Below are 21,577 nucleotides of genomic sequence, written 5' to 3'. Positions count from 1 at the left end.
AGTGACACTGGTTTATCACTCAAATCATTAGTGTGTATGATTGTATATATATAATGTGTATTAATTTTAAGTGCTAACCTCTAGTAGAGGTAGGATTACAGCCTAGCGAGTGCAGAAATTTTACCCTAGGCTACCATTAGTACTTGCTCACAATTTATGAGCCAGTGGTGCCCAATTAACAAGTCACCATGACTAATCCACAGAAAGCAAAGCGTGCTTTAATATCAAGCAAACGTCAACTGACAAGAGATCTCGACCAATATGAACAGTTGTTATATGAGCCTGTAATTAATTATCATCGGTTGAAAATACCACTGTTGCAGATTCAAGCCCAATTGCATATATTGAAAGCAAATAGGAAATCTTACCAAAATCAGGTCCACGACGACGACATAGTAGTTGAAGATGTGGAACCATTCCTGTCTGACCTTGCACAATATGAAGAAGAAACTCAAGCCAGGTTGGAACATTTACACAGGATAATTGAATCAGAACAAATAGCAAGTACACCAAATAAAGTAGATAATGTTATGGATGATCTGGATCTTTTTGAGAATAAATGTAAAGCCAGATTAGATCCTTTAATCAACAAGGATAAAGCTTCACCCAGTAAAGCTTCACCCACTACAGCTTCACCCAATATTATACCACCAGAAATTAAGCAGTTCTCAGACAATTTATCCACAGTCTCTGTGAATTCTGAAAACCCATTACCTGAGGCCACTAAGTTAACATGCCTCCAAACTAGAGGTGAAGCTGAACCAGTAGTAGAAAATGTAAATGAAAATAGCGACAGCACTAATTTCCCAGTCCAGCCTCCTAGGAATAATGCTGGCAATGAGAAAACTGTCATACATCTAGTACTACAATTGCTGGATTTACCTCAACCTGATCAGACTGCTGACTCATTACAATCCTTCAGCATGGAGTTTGAGTCACTACTAAGAATATTCAGTCTTAAGGTTGATATAACTACTAGTGAATGGATGACCAAAGTAGTCCTTCAACGAAAATTGTCCAGCGATATACTAGATGAATTATATGCACATCAACATAACACCATCCTGACAGTACAGGACATCACTGAAGGTTTACATTCCATCATAAACAAACGACGAGCAAATGAGGAAGTTAAAGCCTCATGCAAGCCTTCAGAAATAGAAAATAAGAGTCAATTAAAGGGTAAAACAACTACCCCAAATAAACATCAGTCAATTACTCTAACATCAAGTTGCAGAAAATCTGACAATGCAGCAGCAACCACCAAGCCTACTGTTACTAGTTCACCCAAACCGGTAACTTCCAAACGTGCAGTAGGCTGGGGGACATATATGTTCTGCAAAAGGAAACATTCAACATACTGTTGTGCTAATTATCCAACCAGAGACACTCGTATGGAGCGACTCCAGGAATTAGGGAGATGTGCAAGGTGTCTCAAGTCACACAACATAGACTATTGTGATACCCAATTCAACACCTGCAACAGGTGTAGAAGGGGTAGGCACCATGCAGCACTGTGCAAATATACGAAATTAACGTATTCAAGACCCAAGGTGGAAGATAGCATTCCCACCACAGTACAGTACTGCAAGGTGCAACAAACAAAGAGTGTCCAATCGGCAAAGTCTAAAGGTAATACGACTTTGCCTACTGCCCAAATTACCATCCTGAATAAGAGGGCCAAGGTCCATACCCGTGGGTTGTTTGACCAAGGATCCCAGAGAACATATATCACTAAAAAGCTGGCAGATGAACTGCAATTAAGGCCTGTAGCCCAGACGTCATTCAACATCTCAGGGTTTGTAACAGATGCAGGACCTCAAGTCTACCAGGTGGTACAACCATCAGTACGTTTAGGCAGGTACGTCTGTCGAGTACAAGCCATTGTGGTGGACAAAATACCAGTAGACCTACAAGTTCAAGGTCTGAGAGCAACAGCCAAATTCCTGAGAAATAGAGGAATAAAATTGGCAGATAATATTAAGTCTGATTACCTCACTGACTTCGGTCTCCTTGTTGGGACAGACTATTGCCATCGATTCATCGGTAGCCCTACTAAATATCAGGGTATAACCATGTTAAACTCTGCAGGAGGTAAATTACTCTCAGGCCCAGTATCAAGCCTGAGGAGACCTATGCCTGCAGATAAACAATACCAGTAGAAATCTAAATTTGTCAGCTGATTATATTTCTCCAGTAGCATTATACTAAGGAGATTACAGCTGACTATAGTAACAGAGGTTGATGTTAGTATCATCATTTAAAGCTGAAGATGAGTTCATGAGGCCTCAGTGGCAAATCAGTGAACAGTAGCCTAAACAGCTACAAGTCACTGCGACCAATGTCACTGAACCCACTGCAGTCTCAGAACTATACTTTACTTTAATGATGAGCTATTCAATCTTCTGAATCAATTAACTAAATTAAACCCCAATAAATCTGATGACTGATTTGATACATTTATTATTTAATCAAGATGTATTCCATGGGCCTCAGTGTTTATATATCAGTGACCAGTTACCTGAAGAAACTTCAAGTTATATCTAATGTCACTCATCTCACTGCAGTCCCTGAATCATACTTGACTGTAGTACTTGATCACATTCAGTCTTCTGGGTTAAATAATATGTAATAAGGCTTGAATATTAGCCTTTCAAGAGTTGACAGGGAAATGAAATCGCATTAGACTTCTAACCCCTGCAACTCTAGTACGGGACATCCGTCCTGTACGAACAGACGCACAAATGTGTGATTGCTAACTACTAACATCAAATTAATCTAATAATTCGAAGGAGGAGTATCGGTGTTCGTCTGTTCTAATTAGGACTTCGACCCGTGAGCAGCCCCTGGGGAATTATGTCGGAAAATCCGACACCATTTAATAATCATACAAATAATAGCTGTATTGTATAAACAAGTTAACCCATAGAAAACGTAACTTGTAGTGGAATTACCGTCTATAGAAAATGGGATATCATCACCACATACTATTATAAATCACCACCTATTATGGTGGGAATTATTCTTAAATACATTAGTCTTTGGACTTTACCATCATAAAAACATCTCTTATAAATTAACTTAATTATCAATATTAAAGTAGAGTAAATGTGACCCTTCTATCACTTTCTGTCATGTGGACAATGTAAGCCAGGCATCAGGGTGAGGAAGGGGCAGCCATTGTTGTTTATACGAGACCAGAGGCTCACACGGGAGCAAATTCGGCTCCTGTTAATTTTACTTGGACGTAGTGTTATGGAAACCAAAGGTGTACCATTTTCAACACGCTGTCAACAAATTCAAGTTAAGTGTTCTTTCCGAAACCCATGTATCTTCATTTATGGCCATTAATGTCATTATATAGGGTGATCCGGTTAGAGCACGTGGAAGCCTCAAACTAAAGGTAATTAAGCCAGGTCTTTAAGGTTCCATGTATAGTGTTTTCTCTGATATTGCTTGTCATATATAGAATCTGGCTTTACAGCTAGCGCCCTTTTGACAGGTCAAGACGAGGAAGGCTTTGTGCACCAGTTACTGGGTGATGGAAGCTACCTCAAAGAGGATAATTTAGTGTCTACACCCTAGTTATACCTGGTGGACTAACCTGCTGTACTATAAGATAAGGAACCTTTTCAATGTATGTAGTCTAATTCTGTAGTTTGATTGGCTGCATATATATTTAATTTAATAAACCCCCCTAATGTGTAGAGGATCGATTTGTGAGATTATGAGATTATTGCAGAAATACAGTCCACTTAACATCATACAAATTGCTATCGAAGTATATAAATTAACGTAAATATAAATTCATATAAATTAAATAAATATAAATCTCACAGGTCGGTTCCCACAGGTGTAGTAGTCTGGTATAGTTGCGTTTTGAAGTGGCATGGTGTAGTAGCCTGGTGTAGTACCCTCTGGTAGTGGTGTGGTGCAGTAGCCAGGTGCAGTGGCATGGTGTAGTGTTGTAGCGTTGTGTAGAGGCGTGGTGTAGTGATGTGGTGTAGTAGCCTGGTGTTGTACCATGGTGCAGTAATGTGGTGTAGTGATGTGGTGTAGTAGCGTGAAGTGGCATGGTGTAGTACCCTGGTGTTGTAGCCTGGTGTAGTAGCCTGGTGAAGTGGCGTGTAGTGGCATGGTGTAGTAGCCTGGTGTAGTTGCATGATGTAGTGGCGTGGTGTAGTGGCGTGTAGTAGCGTGGTGTAGTACCCTGGTGTAGTTGCATGGTGTAGTGGCATGGTGTAGTAGCCTGGTGTAGTTGCATGGTGTAGTGGCATGGTGTAGTAGCCTGGTGTAGTGGCATGTATGGTGTAGTGGTGTTGTGTAGTAGCCTGGTGCAGTGGCATGGTGTAGTAGCTTGGTGTAGTGGTGTGGAGTAGTGGTGTGGTGTAGCAGCATGGTGTAGTAGCCTGGTGTAGTGGCATGGTGTAGTAGCCTGGGGTAGTGGCGTGGTGAAGTAGCCGGTGCAGTGTCGTGGTGTAGTAGCCTGGAGTAGTAGCCTGGTGTTGTGGTGTGGTTTAATAGCGTGGTGAAGTAGCCTGTTGCAGTGGGGTAGTGTAGTAGCCTGGTGTAGTAGTCTGGTGTAGTGGCGTTGCGAAGTGGCGTGGTGTAGTAGCCTGGTGTAGAACCCTGGTGTAGTGGTGTGGTGCAGTAGCCAGGCTTAGTGGCATGGTGTAGTGGCGTGGTGTAGTGGCATGGTATAGTGACTTGGTGTAGTGGTGTGGTGCAGAAGTCTGGTGTTATAGCCTGGTGTAGTAGCCTGGTGTAGTACTCTCGTGTAGTGGTGTGGTGTAGTAGCCTGGTGTACTAGCGTGGTGTAGTAGTCTAGCGTAGTGGCGTGGTTAAGTGGTGTGGTGTAGTGGCGTGGTGTAGTGGCGTGGTGTAGTAGCCTGATGTAGTGACGTGGTGTAGTGGCATGTGGTAGGCTGGAATAGTGGCGTGGTGTAGTAGCGTGGTGTAGTAGTGTGGTGTAGTAGCCTGGTGTAGTGGCGTGGTGTAGTAGCCTGGTTTAGTGGCATGGTGTAGTAGCATGGTGTAGTAGCCTGGTGTAGTGGCGTGGTGTAGTAGCCTGGTGTAGTGACCTGGTGTAGTGCATGGTGTTTTAGGCTGGTGTAGTAGCCTGGTGTAATACCATGCTATAGTAGCCTGGTATTGTGGCGTGGTGTAGTAGCCTGGGGTTGTGGCATGGTGTAGTAGCGTAGTGTAGTGGCGTGGTTTAGCCTGGTGAAGTAACTTGGTATAGTGGCATGGTGTAGTAGCGTGATGTAGTAGCCTGGTGTAGTAGCGTGGTGTAGTAGCCTGGTGTAGTGGCGTGTAGAAGCCTGGTGTAGTGGCATGGTGTAGTAGCCTGGTATAGCGGTGAGGTGTAGTAGCCTAGTGTAATGACATGGTGTAGTAGCTGGTGAAGTAGTCGGGTGTAGTGGCATAGTGAAGTGGCGTGGTGTAGTGGCATGATATAGTGGTGTGTAGTAACATTGTGTAGTGGCATGTAGTAGTGTGGTGTAGTAGCCTGATGTAGTTGCATGGTGTCGTGGCGTGGTGTAGTGGCGTGGTGTAGTAGCCTGGTGTAATAGCCTAGTGTAGTAGCATGGTGTAGTGATGTGGTGTAGTAGCATGGTGTAGTGGCATGTAGTGCCATGGTTTAGTAGCCTGATGTAGTACCCTGGTGTAGTGGTGTAGTAGCGTGTAGTAGCCTGGTTTAGTGGTGTGGTGTAGTGGCGTTGAGTGGTAGCCTAGTACAGTGGCATGGTGCAGTAGCCTAGTGTAGAGGTGTGGTGGAGTGGTGTGGTGTAGTAGTGTGGTGTAGTAGCCTGGTGTAGTGGCATGGTGTAGTTGCCTGAGCTAGTGGCGTGGTGTAGTAGCCTGGTCTAGTTTCGTGGTGTAGTAGCCTGGTGTAGTGGTGTGGTGTAGTTGCGTGGTGTAATAGCCTGGTGTAGTGGCGTAGTGTAGTAGCCTGCTGTAGTAGTCTGGTGTAGTGCCGTTTTGAAGTAGCGTGGTGTAGTGGCGTGGTGTAGTGGCATGGTGTAGTGGCATTGTGAAGTGGCGTGTTGTAGTGACGTGATGTAGTTGCCTGGTGTAGATGCATGGTGTAGTGGCGTGTAGTATCGTGGTGTAGTTGTCTGGTGTAGTTGCGTGGTGTAGTGGCATTGTGTAGCAGCCTGGTGTAGTGGCATGGTGTAGTGGCATTGTGTAGTAGCCTGCTGCAGTGGCATGGTGTAGTAGCCTGGGGTAGTGACGTGGTGTAGTAGCCTGGTGTAGTGGTGTGGTGTAGTGGTATGGTGTAGTAGAATGGTGTAGTAGCCTGTGGTAGTGGCATGGTGTAGTAGCCTGTTGTAGTTTCATGGTGTAGTAGCCTGGAGTAGTTGCCTGGTGTTGTGGTGTGGTTCAGTAGCGTGGTGTAGTAGCCTGTTGTAATGGCGATGTGTAGTAGCCTGGTGTAGTAATCTGGTGTAATGGCGTTGTGAAGCGGTGTGGCATTGTAGCATGGTGTACTAGCGTGGAGTAGTAGTCTGGTGTAGTGGCGTGGTGTAGTGGCGTGCTGTAGTGGTGTGGTGTAGTATTGTGGTGTAGTAGCCTGATGTAGTGGCGTGGTGTAGTAGCCTGGAATAATGGCGTGGTGTAGTAGCCTGGTATAGTGGCATGGTGTAGAAGCATGGTGTAGTGGCGTGTAGTAGCCTGGTGTAGTGGCATGGTGCAGTAACCTGGTGTAGTACCGTGTTGTAGTAGCATGGTGTTCTGACATGGTGTAGTAGCGTGGTGTAGGACCATGATATAGTAGCCAGGTGTTGTGGTGTGGTGTAGTAGCCTGGTGTAGTGGCGTAGTGTAGTAGCCTGGTGTAGTGGCTTGGTGTAGTAGCCAGGTGTAGTGGCGTGGTTTAGTAGCCTGGTGTAGTGGCATGGTGTAGTAGCCTGGTGTAGTAGCATGGTGTAGTAACCTGGTGTAGTACCGTGTTGTAGTTGCATGGTGTTCTGACATGGTGTAGTAGCGTGGTGTAGGACCATGGTATAGTAGCCTGGTGTTTTGGCGTGGTGTAGTAGGCTGGTATAGTGGCGTGGTGAAGTAGTGTGGTTTAGTGTCATGGTGTAGTGGCCTGGTGTAGTGGCGTAGTGTAGTAGCATGTAGTAGCCTGGAATAGTGGCGTGCTGTAGTACCATGGTGTAGTAGCTTGGTGTAGTGGCGTGGTGTAGTAGCCTGGTGTTGTAGTCTGGTGTAGTACCGTGGTGTAGTAACCTGGTGTTGTGGCATGGTGTAGTAGCTTGGTGTAATAGTGTATTGGTGGTGTAGTAGTAGTTGTAGTAGAGTAGTGGTGTAGTAGAAGTAGTAGTAGTAGTAGTAGTAGTGTAGTGGCTTGTTGCAGTTGCCTGGTGTAATGGTGTGATATGGTGGTGTGGTGTAGTAGCCTAGTGTAGGGGTGTGGTGTCATGTAGTGGCGTGGTGTAGTGGGGGTGGCGGCGGTGGTGTTGTTCAGGCAGTGGTGGTGGTGTTGGGGGTGACAATGGTGGTGTTGGAGGTGTCTGCGGTGGTGTTATAGGTGGCGGGGGTGGTGTTGGAGGTGGGAGCGGTGGTGTGGGAGTGGCGGCGACTGTGGTGTTGGGGGTGGCAAAAGTGGTTTTGGGGGTGGCAGCGGTGGTGTTGGAGGTGGCAGCGGTGGTGTTGGAGGTGGCGACAGTGGTGTTGATGGTGGCAGCAGTTGTGTGGGGGTGGTGGCGGCGGTGGTGTGAGGGTGGCGGCGGAGGTGTGGGGGTGGTAGCGGTGGTGTTCGGGGTGGCGGAGGTGGTGTTGGGGTGGTCGGCGGTGGTGTTGGGGGTGGTGGCGGTGGTGTGGGGGTGGCGGCGGTTGTGTTGGAGGTAGCGGCGGTGGTGTTGGGGGTGTCGGCGGTGGTGTGGGGGTGGCGGCAGTGGTGTTGGAGGTGGCGGCAGTGGTGTGGGGGCGTGTAATGGTGTGTAGGAGCAGCGACCACGTGTTCACAGGAAAAGGCCTACAGGCAGACTGCCGCCTCTGGGGGGGTAGTGGCGGTGTTTGAAATCTCAAACTATACCTCAACCCTATATCATCTGAATTCATAAATATTTCCATCAGTTTTTTTAATTTTTATACCCGTAATTATAATAATGGATTGACATTTCTTATTTCCCTGCTGCATATATACGACTTTTTTTAATATTTACAACATTTCGTTTCATAATTTCAAAGCTCTCCTGAGTGTTCAGACATGGTCACCACGACCATTAGCAAGTCCTGTCCCCTGTCTCCACTGCTCTCATGTGTACCCAGGCAACACCCTCAACCAGCTACACTCACACCCGGCTACACCCAGACATGACTACACCCACACACGACTACACCCTCAACTGGCTATGCCCACACACGACTACACCCTCAACTGGCTACGCCCACACACGACTACACCCTCAACTGGCTACGCCCACACACGACTACACCCCCACACTACTACACCCACGACCAGCTACACTCACACCCGGCAACACCCACACTCGACTACAGCCTCGACCAGCTACACCCACACACGACTTCACCCACACACGACTACACCCATACATGACTACACCCACACACGACTACACCCGCACACGATTACGCCCACACACGACTACACCCACACACGACTACACCCACACATCACTACACCCACACATGACTACACCCACACACGACTACACCCACACACGACTACACCCACACATGATTACACCTACACACGACTACACCCACACACGACTACACCCACACACGACTACACCCACACACGACTACACCCACACACGACTACGCCTACACATGACTACACCCACACACGACTACACCCAAACACGACTACACCTGCACACGACTACACCCACTCACAACTACACCCACACACGACTACGCCCACACATGACTACGCCCGCACACGACTATGCCCACACACGACTACACCCACACACGACTACACCTACACACGACTATACACCCACACACGACTACACCCACACATGACTATGCCCACACATGACTACACCCACACACGACTACACCTACACACGACTATACACCCACACACGACTACACCCACACACGACTATACACCCACACACGACTACACCCACACACGACTACTTTTTTCTGATCATAGAATAACTAAATGTATTTTGAAGGTTTCATTCAGCAATTAAATATCATTCACAATTTATTAATGAATTTTACAATAAACACCATAAATTTTATATTTAAACATGTAAAAACTAGTTGTAATACATTAGGACCAAAATAGTTCTAGGAAAAAACATTTATTATAAAACCTATGTGTTTAGATTTTTGGATTAAAAGTTTCTCAAATGCTCTCCTGCACCATTCTCAATGCAAGTTATTCCTAAACCCATGGGAAGAGATGTGTGAAAGTTTTTGAAACGTTTTGTGTTTGCTGGGTTGTAGCTTTCAAATTGGCCAAGATGATATTCATTCCCAAACCCAAGAAAGACCCCCACCAGCCCGGCAACTACCCCAATCTTCCTCTTAGACACGATAGGCATGTGTTTGAAGAAAACCATGTCAAACCATCTCAACTATTATATGGAGTACAACAATCTTTTCACAGAAAAACAGTTCTGCTTTCGAGCACAACGGTCAACCCAGCAAGCAATAAACATCATCTATGATGCTGTCAGCTCAATTCCATGCAAAAGCAGGTAGCCCTGATTGCCATGAGAGACGTTCACAAGGCCTTCGACAGCCTATGGCACTATGGCCTTGTGTACAAACTATCTAACCTACCAGCCCAAAACTGGACCCTCCTCAGGCTGATCATTAATTTCTTTAAGAACAGACAAGTTACTCCCAGCTTCAAGGCGAAAACGGCAGAAGCCTTCACCCCAAGACCTGGGATGAAGGCTCCCAGGAAGGAAGGTTCCAAAATTAACATCACTGGAGTCCCGCAATGGTCATGCCTGAGCCCGGTCCTCTTCAACATTTTTGTAAATGACCTGCGCCAACCGGAATACAAGGACACCATCATCGTCCAATTTGCTGACGATGTAACACATGTAATAACATCCAACCCCAGCATCCAATCATCCAAACACGCGTCTGTAACACATAAAGCGAATATAGAACTAGCCAGGACTACCAACTGGGAAAGAAAATGAAGGATCACCACTAACCTAGACAAGATCCAAATAAGCACTGTCGGCTGTATGGCCTACACAATCGAAGATAAGGGTGGGGATAAAGATCTGGGGTGGACCCATAGTCATCTCAAACTCCAACACTGTGCTCGGATACAGCTTCAGCAGGCTACTGAACTCCATACATTGGAGTACTGGTTACATTGTAACCAGTACGTCTCCCAGAAGACAGCAATGACTAAGGATTCCCTATCGGGGTGATAGGGAATCCTGTACTGGATCCCGTAGCCTCGGAGAGGCTATGGAATCCAGTAAGTTCAGTAGAACTTTGGTTTCAACCCTTTTGACCCTGTCGTAGCTCAGTCGATTAAGGCAGTGTCTGGGATGCTCCCGAACGCAGGTTCAAATCCTCATCACGGCCCTTGTGGATTTGTTCATTTGATGCATCACGTTAGTGTGATCTCGGTTTGTAACCTCTTCCAGAATTTCACCTCCCCATCCCCCCCCCCATCCTTTCCAAATATTTCGGACATCAAATTCAAATACAATTTCCAATAATGGCAAAATCCAAGTTGGTGGCAACTTCAAACACTACAGGAAATAATAATTCGACAATTTTGGTAAAAACAAATGTTTATATAGAAATCCAAAGTTAATAGAAGTCTCTGTGATATGCTCATAATATTTAGTAAAAATCTGATCGAAGGTATTGATAAAGGTCTAACAGGGAAACTTAGTCGTTATCAATAAAGTTGACCTTCAACTCGGTGTTTCTTTTGTTTGTTGTCAGTATTTTACGGTGTCTTCCAACAAAAAATAATTTTAAATACATAATAAAACACTATAACTTAGAGAGTACTTTAGAAATTGAGGTTTTTAGGCTGGTTGTCTTGAGGTTATCTTGAGATGATTTCAGGGCTTTTTAGTGTCACTGCGGCCCGGTCCTCGACCAGGCCTCCACCCCCAGGAAGCAGCCGATGACAGCTGACTAACACCCAGGTACCTATTTTACTACTAGGTAACAGGGGCATACGGTGAAAGAAACTCTACCCATTGTTTCTCGCCGGCGCCTGGGATCGAACCCAGGACCACAGGATTACAAGTCCAGCGTGTTGTCCGCTAGGCCGACCGGCTCCCCTAATTATAATTAAAGGTATTGATTATTTTTAATTATAGACTGATGAAAACAAGATTATATTTACAAGTTAGTAGATAACATGATAAATATAATTAGCGAATGTATAAAATATTACTAATACCAGAAAATTAAAAAAAAAATTATATTAGTTTGTATAATGTTATATATAAAGAAATAGTTTCAAGTGTAAATAACATTGGCAGTAACAGTGCTTAGAGCAATAACAGTTACAAATCTTAAGGTCACTTATGTTCTCTTTCAGGTTATAAAAAATAAATATTGAATTATGTGTCAAAAGTTTTCCAGAATGGTCCAAAATTAACATCAAACAAAAGTGTCAACTGAAATAATGTCTATGACTATTCTATCACAGTAGCATATAATAAAGTACTTTAATATTTACTTTTATGCAAAAAAAAAATGATTTTTTTCGTATTTTTTATTAGCCGATTTGCATGAAACTTATACACCTTACATAATGTATGCCTATCTGTAAAGATGCAAATTTTGGAGGAACTTGGTCGAAGTCAACTTCAACCACAGGTGGCAGAGTGTTCGATTTTATTTATTTTCAGGTAAAATAAAACTGCATTTTCTCTTTTAATTTGTTTTCAATTTACATGAAATTTACACCTTACATGTAGAGTTGACGTCTCTACCACAGTTATAAAACACTTTATTCCTAAGTTAATTTATTGATTTTATAAATATTTGCAAATATGAAATATTGGAATGTATTTTTGGGGAAACTTTGACTGCTTATATTAGTGTAACTAAACATATTTTAAATAATCCTTTTTATATAAATCCTTAATTATATGACAATATGATATATGAGTGTAATAGAAATGATGTTATTTGAAACTTGTGGTTGTAGATAATTATTAAAAATGTGTAAAATTCGTTGGAAAAAAACAAACATCCCTCCCTTTCTATTTAGGGTGCGATACTGAAACTTAGAAAATTTGCAGCTTCTTATATACAACTAGTAAAATAAGTTTGGTTGACATTAAACAACATTTCCAAATCTCATAATACGCCCCCATCTTCACTACAAATTTTCGTCATCACTGTAACCATCTTCACTACTCACTTGCTTCATCACTGTAACCATTTTCATTACACACTATCTTCATCGCTGTAACCACCATCACTACACACTATCTTCATCACTGTAACCACCTTCACTACACATTATCTTCATCGCTATAATCACCTTCACTACACACTATCTTCATCACTATAACCATCTTCACTACAAATTCTCATCACCACCATAACCACCTTCAGTACACGCTATCTTCATCACTGTAACTACCTTCACAACACACTATCTTCACCACTGTAACCACCTACACTACACATTATCTTCATCGCTATAATCACCTTCACTACACACTATCTTCATCACTATAACCATCTTCACTACACACTATCTTCATCACTATACCCATCTTCACTACTCTCTACCTTCATCACTGTAACCACCTTCACTACACATTATCTTCATCACTATAACCATCTTCACTACACATTATCTTAATCACTGTAACCATCTTCACTACACATTATCTTCATCACCATAACCATCTTCACTATACACTATCTTCATCACTGTAACCATCTTCCCTCCACACTATCTTCATCACTGTAACCATCTTCACCTCACAATCTTCATCACTGTAACCATCTTCACTTCACACTCTTTTCATCATTGTAACTATGTTACATTGTAGCCATCTTCACTATCATAATCAATGTAACTATCTTCTCTGCACACTATCCTCATCAAAGTAATCATTTCTACAACACAATTTACTAATCACTATAAGAATCATCTCTGCACACTAGCCTAACCACTGTAACTATTTTATCTTCCCACTATCCTAATCATTGTCCACAATAATCCTACATCATATATAGGATTAACAATAATCCAATTGTTCACAATAATCATTAATCACAATATCTTATCATCTTTTCCCACTATCCCAATTACTTTACCTATGATCTCTGCTAATTATTTTATCACTATACCTATCTTATCTGCCCACTATACTTACCATTGTACCTATCATCTCTGCACACTATCCTCGTCAAAGTATCCTCAAAAAGTCTTTTGACATACTCATACATGTGGGGTGGGAACCCATCAAAGTTGAATGAAATTATTTTAAAATCATCAACAATGTTTTAAATTTTGATATTGTTAAGCCCATGTTTTCCTATATTCCCATGGTCTGACGTTCACACCAACAAGCTAGTATTCCCTTGGTCTGAAGGGAATACTAACACACTAACAAGCCAGTATTCACACTAACAAGTTCACACTAACAAGCCAGTATTCCCATGGTCTGAAGTTCACACCAACAAGCTGGTATTCCCATGGTCTAAAGTTCACACCAACAGGCCAATATTCCCATGGTCTGAAGTGCACATCAACAGGCCAATATTCCCAAGGTTTGAAGATCACACCAACAGGCCAATATTCCCATGGTCTGAAGATCACACCAACAGGCCAATATTCCCATGAACTCAAATACTCACCAACAGGCCAATATGTCCATGGTCTGAAGATCACACCAACAGGCCAATTTTCCCATGGTCTGAAGTTCACCCAAAAAGGCCAATATTCCCATGGTCTGAAGTTCACACCAACAGGCCAATATTCCCATTGTCTGAAGATCACACCAACAGGCCAATATTCCATGGTCTGAAGTAGACACCAACAGGCCAATTTTCCCATGGTCTGAAGTTCACCCAAAAAGGCCAATATTCCCATGGTCTGAAGATCACACAAACAGGCCAAAATTCCTATAGTCTGAAGTTCACACCAACAGATCAGTATTCCCATGGTCTGAAGTTCACACCATGAGGTTAGTATTCCCATGGTCTGAAGTTCACACCAACTGGCCAGTATTTCCCTGGTCGGAAGTTTACACCAACTGGCCAGTATTCCCATGGTCTGAAGTTCACACCAAGAGGCCAGTATTCCCATGGTCTGAAGTTCACACCAACTGGCCAGTATTCCCATGGTCTGAAGTTTACGCCAAGAGGCCAGTAATCCCATGGTTATAAGTACACACCAACAGGCCAATATTCCCATAGTCTGAAGCTCACACCAACAGGCATGAAACTGTCATGTAGTTCAATATCATTGTCCTGTTTGTTTACACCAATCTTATAAGAGCTATTATTTTTTTAATAAAAACCTTATTTTATAGAGATTACACTAGCACCATATGACTATATGCTGACGAGGAGTCACAATAACGTGGCTGAAACATGTTGATCAAACCACATACTAGAAAGTGAAGGGACGACGACGTTTCGGTCCTTCCTGAACCATTCCCAAGTCGATTGTGACAATAGACTTGAGAATGGTCCAGGACGGACCGAAACGTCGTCGTCCCTTCACTTTCTAGTGTGTGGTTTGGTCACCTATATGACTACACTGCCACCATATGTATTTATTAAGGTTACTGGAGTCACATGCCTTGAGGCGATAAACTCTGGTGATCAGAGGTTTCCCACGTTACTAACCATTAACATTTACAACATTTTTTCTGGCAAAAGATGTCTATGCTGACTTTGCGTCCCACAACAATGACACAGCCTACACGGAACCCATATATTAATTTTGCTCTCACGTTTCCTTCGATTTTGAACTGGGAACCAGGGATTCGGACAGACTTCTGAATTAGTGAAGCCTTCCGATGTACTCCTTACTGACTCAGGGTCATCCAGAAGCGGTTTACACCCAGCTGATGTGTTAAGAGGAGGGGTGTGCGGTTGAGGAGGTGAGATGGGTGGTGACTGGGGGGGGGGTGAGCATGGTTTGGAATCCAGCATTTTCTTTCACACTAGTTTCAATACCTGCACTGGCTATAGGAGCATTTTGATGGTCAAGTCTAATTGAGCTTTTTCCGGTGTTGGGCTAGTTGCTGGCATAGAAGCATCATGATTGTTAGCTGAGTCTAGAGTCACATTGGAGACAGATTCCTTAAGTGAATCTGTGGTGTTGAGAAGCCCAGGCAGTTCGATTATCATTTGCTGCATTTCTGTGTTCCGGGTAGCTAGATTATTTACCTCTTCAGTGAGGCATGAGGAAGTAGCTTGCAGGACATCCACACTCTTTCGAAGCGTCATTAATTTCATCATCATCACATTAACAGTGGTATCATGGTCACAACAACCTTTCTCCAAGGCCTTAACTCGTTCACTCATATCTGATGTAGCTTGGGTGTGGTCATTACAGCGAGACTGAATAACATCCAGAGTTTCTTCATCTATATCTCTTCATCTATATCATCATAGACATGCTCAAGGACTGACTGGCGAGGCCTTGGTAGAGGCTCCAGGTACATGTCAGACTGGCGAGACTGTGGAAGAGACTCCAGGTACATGTCTGACTGGCGAGACCGTGGAAGAGGCTCCAGGTACATGTCAGACTGGCGAGGCCCTGGAAGAGGCTCCAGGTACATGTCAGACTGGCGAGGCCCTGGAAGAGGCTCCAGGTACAAGCCTGACTCTCGGTGTTCTGGGTGACTCTGTAAGAAAAGAAACTGGAGATGTATTATTCAACATCCACTTAGGTACAGATATTTAGGGATCCTTCATGTAAACCTCCTTATTTAACTGTAATGTGACATTTGTCAAGAATAAGGGTGTAAGAGTGTGTAGTGAATGTATGTTCAAGGCAATTAGTGTCAAGTATTGGCTGGACATCTATATATATTTAGAAAAAGGGTAAAGTATTTTGGTGAACTTGACCTGTCTGCAAGAGATGATGTGCAGCTTTCCAAGGCCAACTTGCAGCTTCCTGCTAGGATTCACGCCCTTCTGTATTTTAATGTTATAATTCAGCAGGAAGAGAAACGTGCATGCGCTCCACATGACGTTTATTACAATAACAACCAACAATGACGTCACCGGGTATAGGTTTAATAACACTATTTACAATGCTTATCAAGCAAAAGAACATCTGATCGAGACGTTATGTACCAAACCTATGTAGTACTTAATCCTACAAAATACCTTAATCCTAATATTCCTACCCTTTTAATTAAATTCTACCCCTACATGCTTAAGTTTATCAGGGGGTCGTATGACTTCTTGATTTTCTCCACTGGGGCTCCAGGCCTGTTACTTCTGGGGAAACTTCCTCTAAATTACTAACTGCAGAGTCCCTAGGGTTAGCTGTATCCACATTCCACTCTGTTGAACCTTGCTCTGCCTCACTGCCTCCTGTAGGAGGAAGGGAACTGTCAGGAGAAAGCGCCAAGCAATTACGACTATATAGCACTGGGAAAGGGTCAGGATAAGGATTTGGGATGGCGCCGGGGAGGGAAGGCCTATTGCACTTGTAATATTTGACCGATGTTATATTTGCGCGCTTTGCGTTCCAAATAGTTGCACAGTGCAAGAGGTAATGCAACCAATGTCTCCTGCAGGTGCTACCCCTTCATTACTAAGTCAGGTGTCACTAGTTATCCCCATTCCCACCTGAAAGGATTTCAGAGTTCCCCGTCAACCTTGGCATGAGTTAATCTGCATGTCTTTTCTAGTTAATATTCCCAAAACTCTGCACTTGCACGGTGAAATTCCTGCGGCCCAGGACTTCCATTATTTTCCCAACGACCCACAGCTTCCTCATTTCAAAGTTCCTTGCATTTACTGCATCCCCTACTTTAAACAAAACTTTCTCTCTCTTTCTCTCTCTCAGCCAACTGACTGGCCAAGCTAGTTACAGATTTGTCTTTATCTCGATCTGTCTTTACTGCTTCTATGTGCACTTTGTAGTGCCTGTTAAACAGTAATTCAGATTGATATTTATCAGTGGTAGAATGAACAGTGTTTCTTTGATTATACAAAAACCTTTAAAACCTTGTATTAATAGTATCTTCCATAAACCGCTGTTACCCTTCTTTTAAGGATGTCTCACTGCTATATCAGCCAGACCGTTTGAAGAAGGATTATTGGTTGTAGATGTTACATGTTTAATACCATTCTTAATAAACAAAATCCTCCATTCCCCAGAAACTAAATAGAGAGCATTATCTGACACCACCATGTCTGGCAATCAAAAATTACACAATGTTTTCTTGAGCAGTTCACAAGTTAAAGATGATGCTGTGGAATTATACACATGAACTTCCATTAATTTTGTATGTGAATCCACGATCACCAGGTAATATTTTTTATCCATAGCTCCAGAATAATCTATATGAAATCTAAACCAGGGTTTCCCAGTGCTTTACCAGGAAAGTACTGGGGTCTGGGGTTTCTGGTAATTTTTAAAGCAAATTTGACTATTCTTAGTAATTTTAGTAATATCCTAGCAAATGTTTGGCCACCAAGCCCAACTTCTATCTTCTAGCTTTCATAGCATTTATGCCGTTATGGCCTACATGCAGCTCATCCAAAAACTTACATCTCAGTTCCACAGGAACCACCACTCTATTCCTATTCGAGAGTAAATCCTGGTGAGTATTAAGGTCAGCCTTTACTTCTCGCATACTCTGACAATAATAAATTATCATTCCAACCATATATGACATACTTCATAAACAGATTAAATTTGGGATCTCTACTAGTTGCCTTGCTAATTGTCTGGAATGAAATATCATCGAAAAACATAGATTCCTCCAGGTTGACATATTCCACTGAAATATTGGAATTCAACTCTTCTGTAACAGGCAATCTACTTACCATTTAATGCATCAACCACTACATTATTCTTGATTGGCTTAAAATCCAAATCATACTCAAACTTTGAAAGTACCAATGCCCATCGTTGAATTGTAGCATTGGCATTAACTGGAATTTGTTTACCTCTGCAAAACAATCCTAGCAGGGGTTTATCATCTGTTCTAGCAAGAAATTTCTTACCCAATAGAAAATACCTATGTCGTTAACGGCACATACCAACGCTAAAGCTCCTGTGTCTAATTGGGAATAATTCTGTTCTGCAGGAGATAAATTCTTGTTAGCAAAATAGGCTGTTTTTGCTAACCATCTACTTCCTTTAATGACACACAGCCCACCCCTACTGGGGAAGCATCGACCTCCGGCTTTAAATAGAGATCACCAGTAAAATTAGTGAGCAATGAGAATTTACCAATTCCTGCTTAATGTTCCTGAAGGCCTTCTCCTCTCTTGCTACCCACCTAAATATAACCCCCCTTTTTCAATAATTCATACATGGGTGCTAATTTTGTTGAAATGTTCTTCCCAAACTTACGAAAATATTTTACCAGCCCTACAAAATACTGTACTTCCCCCACTAATGTTAGGGCTGGGGCGTCCACTATAGCAGCAACATTATTGTGAGAAGGAGAAAAGCCCCTACCTGAAATATAGTACCCCAGGTATTCAATGGTATTGGTCTTCAACGGTGTTTTAACCTAATTAAACTTCACTTTGTGCTCTTGCAGAAGATTCAAAACCTTTTCTAATCTAGTATCATGTAAGAATGCCAGCAAAAACACAGCCCAATAAAATTATCAAATGAAACACAACCCAACAATAAAACCAATAGACAAACAACCCAATAAAAACACCAGAAGAAATATAACTGGTAAAAAAAACAGTGACAACATAACCTGACAACAAAACCAGTAGAAAAACAACCCACCAATAAACCAGTAGAAACACAATACAATAATATACCAGTAGAAACACAATACAATAATATACCAGTAGAAACACAATACAATAATATACCAGTAGAAACACAATACAATAATATACCAGTAGAAACACAAGCCACCAATAAACCAGTAGAAACACAACCCAACAATAAACCAGTAGAAACACAATACAATAATATACCAGTAGAAACACAAGCCACCAATAAACCAGTAGAAACACAATAAAATAATATACCAGTAGAAACACAACCCACCAATATACCAGTAGAAACACAACCCACCAATAAACCAGTAGAAACACAATACAATAATATACCAGTAGAAACACAACTCACCAATATACCAGTAGAAACACAATACAATAATATACCAGTAGAAACACAAGCCACCAATAAACCAGTAGAAACACAATAAAATAATATACCAGTAGAAACACAACCCACCAATATACCAGTAGAAACACAACCCACCAATAAACCAGTAGAAACACAATACAATAATATACCAGTAGAAACACAACTCACCAATATACCAGTAGAAACACAACCCACCAATAAACCAGTAGAAACACAATACAATAATATACCAGTAGAAACACAACCCACCAATAAACCAGTAGAAACACAACCCACCAATAAACCAGTAGAAACACAACCCACCAATAAACCAGTAGAAACACAACCCACCAATAAACCAGTAGAAACACAACCCACCAATAAACCAGTAGAAACACAATACAATAATATACCAGTAGAAACACAACCCAACAATAAACCAGTAGAAACACTATACAATAATATACCAGTAGAAACACAAGCCACCAATAAACCAGTAGAAACACAACCCACCAATAAACCAGTAGAAACACAATAAAATAATATACCAGTAGAAACACAACTCACCAATATACCAGTAGAAACACAACCCACCAATAAACCAGTAGAAACACAATACAATAATATACCCGTAGAAACACAACTCACCAATAAACCAGTAGAAACACAATGCAATAATATACCAGTAGAAACACAAGCCACCAATAAACCAGTAGAAACACAAGCCACCAATAAACCAGTAGAAACACAAGCCACCAATAAACCAGTAGAAACACAATACAATAATATACCAGTAGGAACACAACCCAAAAAAAAAAAGTAGAAACATAACCCAACAATATAGCCGTGTAATAACCGTGTGTAGTAAAGGTTGTGTCAAGTAATGGTTGTTTCAAGTAATGGTTGTGTGTAATAAAGGTTGTAAGGTTGTATCAAGTAATGATCGTGTGTAGTGAAGATTTTATCAAGTAATGTAGTAGTAGTACTAGACATCCTGCAGTCTCGGGAGACTATGAAGTTGCGCTCTGGTTGTCGATGTTGAATTGTCCTTTGCAGGTCGCAAAGCCTGGGTACGTTGATTTGGAGGAGAAGCTGGTTGCCATGCAGCTGGTCCCCCCGTCAACATGGGGGGGGGGGGCTGCTAAGATCTTCCAATGGAAAAGCAAACGCCAATATGCTTGATTCCAGCGCCATCGCAGGAGCTGCCAGAATGAGGTTGAAGTCAACAACGAACTGCCTTAGGAGCTCCAACTCCAGACTTTTCCTTTTCGGTTTTCCTTCCCCTAGATGAGCTGCCTTCTCAGACTGTCGTGTCCCATATACCCAGAGGAGCTGGTTGTAAGGTGCCAGAGGCACGAGCTCATGCACGAGGACGAGGACCTGAACTACTGATACTGCTCCTGCAGCTAACTGGTAGCCTCGTTGAGGGCCCTGTAGAACCTCTCGGAGGAGGACTGGGAGTCCTCAGGGGACAATACCACACACTACAACACACAACTCAATAATAATATTATCAACATTATTGGAATAATATAAAAAAATAATTCTAAATATAATAATTGTATTATAATAATATACAATATATTATTATAATAATGGTGATAATTATTATAATAACTATAATAATGGTGATAGCATTATTAATATATTTGAGTTGTGTGTTGTAATGGTTGTGTCAGGTTATCGTTGTGTTCAGTGAAGGTTGTGTCAAGCAATGGTTGTGTAGTAAAGGTTGTGTCTAGTAAAGATAGCATTCAGTAAAGATAAACTATAGTGAGAGGACGGTATAGAGAATTTTGTGTGTAGTAGAGAACATGTGTAATGATGTAGACAGAAAATTGTAGTGAGGATCGAGTTTAGTGATGGTGAAAACTGTCGGTGACCGCCGGGTATATCTGCTATTATGTTTGAACCAGGTAATAGGTTCAATGTGCAGATTGTAAGAAAAACCAGTAATAATGCAGATTGGAACCCTTATTACTTACATATTGGCTGCGAGGATCTTTTTTGCGACGGTTGGCAAGAGCAGTGATGATGCTGAGAATCATCACGAGCAGGAGTGCGAAGACCCCCAGAGACCACCAGGGCGTAGTGTAATCTGGTAATGTTTAAAAAAAATTATTATTCATCGTTGTACAACAGTGTCACATACAGGACAGATGAGATTGAAACAGACCAAACGACATCTGACTGTGAGATCTGTACATCCTGCCTCTAATATTAAACATCTGCACACTATAACCCCTGTAATGGTAATGCTTGAGATAGCTTTAAAGATACTAAAAAATAAAGACATGTTAGCCTGTGTAACATTTGCTCAAACTTTGAAC

The 21,577-nt window shown here is 42.3% G+C and overlaps 1 protein-coding gene across 1 annotated transcript; it reads right to left on the bottom strand.

The window, feature by feature from the left end:
• Window positions 1-11,385: 11,385 nt before the first annotated feature.
• Window positions 11,386-21,340, bottom strand: LOC123748574 (protein IWS1 homolog). Its single transcript, XM_045730740.2, has 2 exons — window positions 21,233-21,340; window positions 11,386-15,810 (listed from the first exon to the last, which is right to left on the bottom strand). Exons 1-2 carry the CDS (start codon window positions 21,293-21,295, stop codon window positions 15,550-15,552), a joined length of 324 nt encoding a protein of 107 aa, XP_045586696.2. The 5' UTR covers window positions 21,296-21,340; the 3' UTR covers window positions 11,386-15,549.
• Between the last annotated feature and the right edge of the window lie 237 nt (window positions 21,341-21,577).

This window comes from Procambarus clarkii, chromosome 93 (genome assembly GCF_040958095.1).
Source record: "Procambarus clarkii isolate CNS0578487 chromosome 93, FALCON_Pclarkii_2.0, whole genome shotgun sequence".
Taxonomy (NCBI): domain Eukaryota; kingdom Metazoa; phylum Arthropoda; class Malacostraca; order Decapoda; family Cambaridae; genus Procambarus; species Procambarus clarkii.
The sequence above is the reverse complement of the archived record's forward strand: the minus strand, read 5'-3'. Positions and strand labels throughout refer to the sequence as shown.